We start from the raw sequence: 2,554 nt of genomic DNA, 5'->3' as shown, positions 1-2,554 counted from the left end.
CAGTATTTTTCTTTCAACCCCCGGACAGGGGTGAAAAAGATAAAATAAAGGGGGATTTTTAAGATAACTCAAAAGGGCTAAGAGCTAGAAAAAAAAGTCATAATAGGTGTAGAGCATAAAATTCTACATAAAATTGGTCTATTGACTTTTTATTGTACTATTAAAATTAATAGAGTTAGAGACGATTTCAGAAATTTAAAAAATTAGAGCAAGCAGAAAAATAAATGAATTATACAATTTTTTTTCAATCTACTCTAAAAAATGTAAGCTGTATTTTCAGAGAAATAGATATATTTTTTAATTTTTAATAAAAAGTTATAACAATTTCACAAAGCGAACGTATTTTTTTTCTTTATCGTAAAACAAAATTTCTAAAGCAACTTTTCATTATTTTAAATAATCAATCTAATGGCATAGAAAAATCAATGTTTTAGTGTTAAATCATAAAAATTAACGACTAAAAAATTGAAATTGTTATAGCTTTCTTATTAAAAATAAAAAAATACATATACCAATTTCTCTGAAAGGAAAGTTTACATTTTTTTGAGTAGATTGAAAAAAATATATAAAATTCAATCATTTTTCTGAAATCATCCCTTAACTTCTAGCCACCTTAACTCTGTTAATTTTAATAGTACAAGAAAAGTCAATAGACCATTTTTATGTAGAATTTTGTGCTCTACAACTTTTATAAGAATTTTTTATTTCTAGCTCCTACCCCTTTTGAGTTATCTTGAAAAACCCCTATATTTTATCTTTTTTTCACCTCCGACCGAGGGTTGAAAAAAANCACCAGATTTGGAACTGAAAGGTACTTTGAGAAGTTCGTCCTTACCCACTTGAAGTTTTCTGGGAACTGACTGCAAACAATCTAAAAAAGGACGTCTATGTATAAGAAGAAATGCTTATCTTAATTAATTTCATTTTCAGAAAAATGGCCAACTTACCTTAACATATTTGTTGCTCGTGTAAGTGACATCGTAAGCATTCCCTGTAGCAAGTGGTGATTGGATACGAACTGATGCAGGAAGCAATTCGTATGGTTTTTTGTACACCTGCCCTACGTAGACATCGCTGTTAACGTCTAATTTTAAACAGTTTTCGGATATAGGACCTCCGCTGTAGTCCAGCCAATAATAGCCTAAGAAAATGCAGTTTTGGTGAAGAAAGATAAATAAGCAGCTCCCTAAATAGTAAATATAAGTATAAATAAATAAATCCGAAAAGTTACGTAAGAAATTATTTGTATAGATGGTGGGGATTTTTTTTATATGAGTACGCATCTGGTTGCCGGCGCCAGTAGTCCGCCGTAGACCCTTCCTGGAACGCTGGTACGCCCGGCAGCGTCCTGCTGGCCCACACTACTATTACAATTTCTGTATGACATCTTTTAGAGTTTGTAAAAAAATCAATAGATTAAAAGGATTTTTTCTTACCAGCTTCAAATTCGGCTCTCACTATTAAACAGATAAAAGAAACCAGCACACATGTTAGTAACATTGTTTTGTAGCGCGCAACAACGACTGAGCGACATAAGGGTCAACAAAAGTTGATAATTCTATATATACACGATGATTATGTTGAAATAAATAAAGGAATAATTCCATAGATTTGAGAAGAGACATCTCTACTCGGCAACGTAGAAATGCTTATCGATTTCTGTGAACAGAACTACTAGATTTTCCTCAGTTTATCTTTTATATACACGCATGTCTGTTTTTATACAGGGTGTTTTTAAATGAAGTAGTAAAAATGGTACCAATGAATGTAGAGTCAAAAATAACAGGATTAAAGTAAAAATACCTTATATGAAAGTTGCACCCCTGAGGCGATAGACCCTATTAATTAAAGCAGGGGATGAAATTCACATTTTAATGAGGAACGCTAGAGACACGAATCTTGGTATGAGCATCCTATTAATAAAGCGAGAACTTTTCAATATTTGTTCAACCATTGGCGTATTTTATAAAGGAGTGAATAAGTCAACTCCACTGCAATATTTTATTAGAAATTTTTTATATGAGGCAAATTATTTATTTAAAAATATTTATTGGGAAGATTGATTTATTGCGCAACTTTTTTACCTCTTGTAATTTTTCGATAAAACCGATAGTTTTCTAGTAAAAAAATTAGATGCGTCATCGTTCACTAAAGGGGTAATTGCGAAAATTTGTGAAAATAAAGTAGGCGGACGTCATAACAAATAAATTGTTATTTATCATGTTAATAAATTGACACTTTCTGTCAACCACTAATTAGTACCAATTGATTAATTTATTATCAGAATAATTATGGCAAATAATATTTATACCCAAGATGAATATCCAAGTGTTTTTCGAATCCAGAAAAAATAGTAACAATGCAGTAAGATTATACCATCATGTACAAGAAATAGGTCTAGAATTTTCTAAAGAATCCAAAAATTGAATAATATACAGGATGTTACATTTAATTTCATCCTTGTTTTTAATAAAACAGCATATAAATGAAGTAGATATCGTTGTAATAATTTTCAGCAAACGGAAATCAAGAAACAAATATTATGAATGAAGTA

At 30.4% G+C, this 2,554-nt stretch overlaps 1 protein-coding gene across 1 annotated transcript; it reads right to left on the bottom strand.

Annotated features, from left to right (window-relative positions):
• Positions 1–793: 793 nt before the first annotated feature.
• LOC111693076 lies at positions 794–1,551 on the bottom strand (the record flags this gene model as incomplete). The annotated part of the gene is made up of 3 exons (XM_023457206.1): positions 1,437–1,551; positions 948–1,141; positions 794–871 (listed from the first exon to the last, which is right to left on the bottom strand). Coding segments are annotated over exons 1-3 (336 nt in total), but the record flags the coding sequence as incomplete, so codon positions are not given.
• Between the last annotated feature and the right edge of the window lie 1,003 nt (positions 1,552–2,554).

Source organism: Anoplophora glabripennis, unplaced genomic scaffold (assembly GCF_000390285.2).
Source record: "Anoplophora glabripennis isolate ALB-LARVAE unplaced genomic scaffold, Agla_2.0 scaffold7791, whole genome shotgun sequence".
Classification (NCBI taxonomy): Eukaryota; Metazoa; Arthropoda; class Insecta; order Coleoptera; family Cerambycidae; genus Anoplophora; species Anoplophora glabripennis.
The sequence above is the reverse complement of the archived record's forward strand: the minus strand, read 5'-3'. Positions and strand labels throughout refer to the sequence as shown.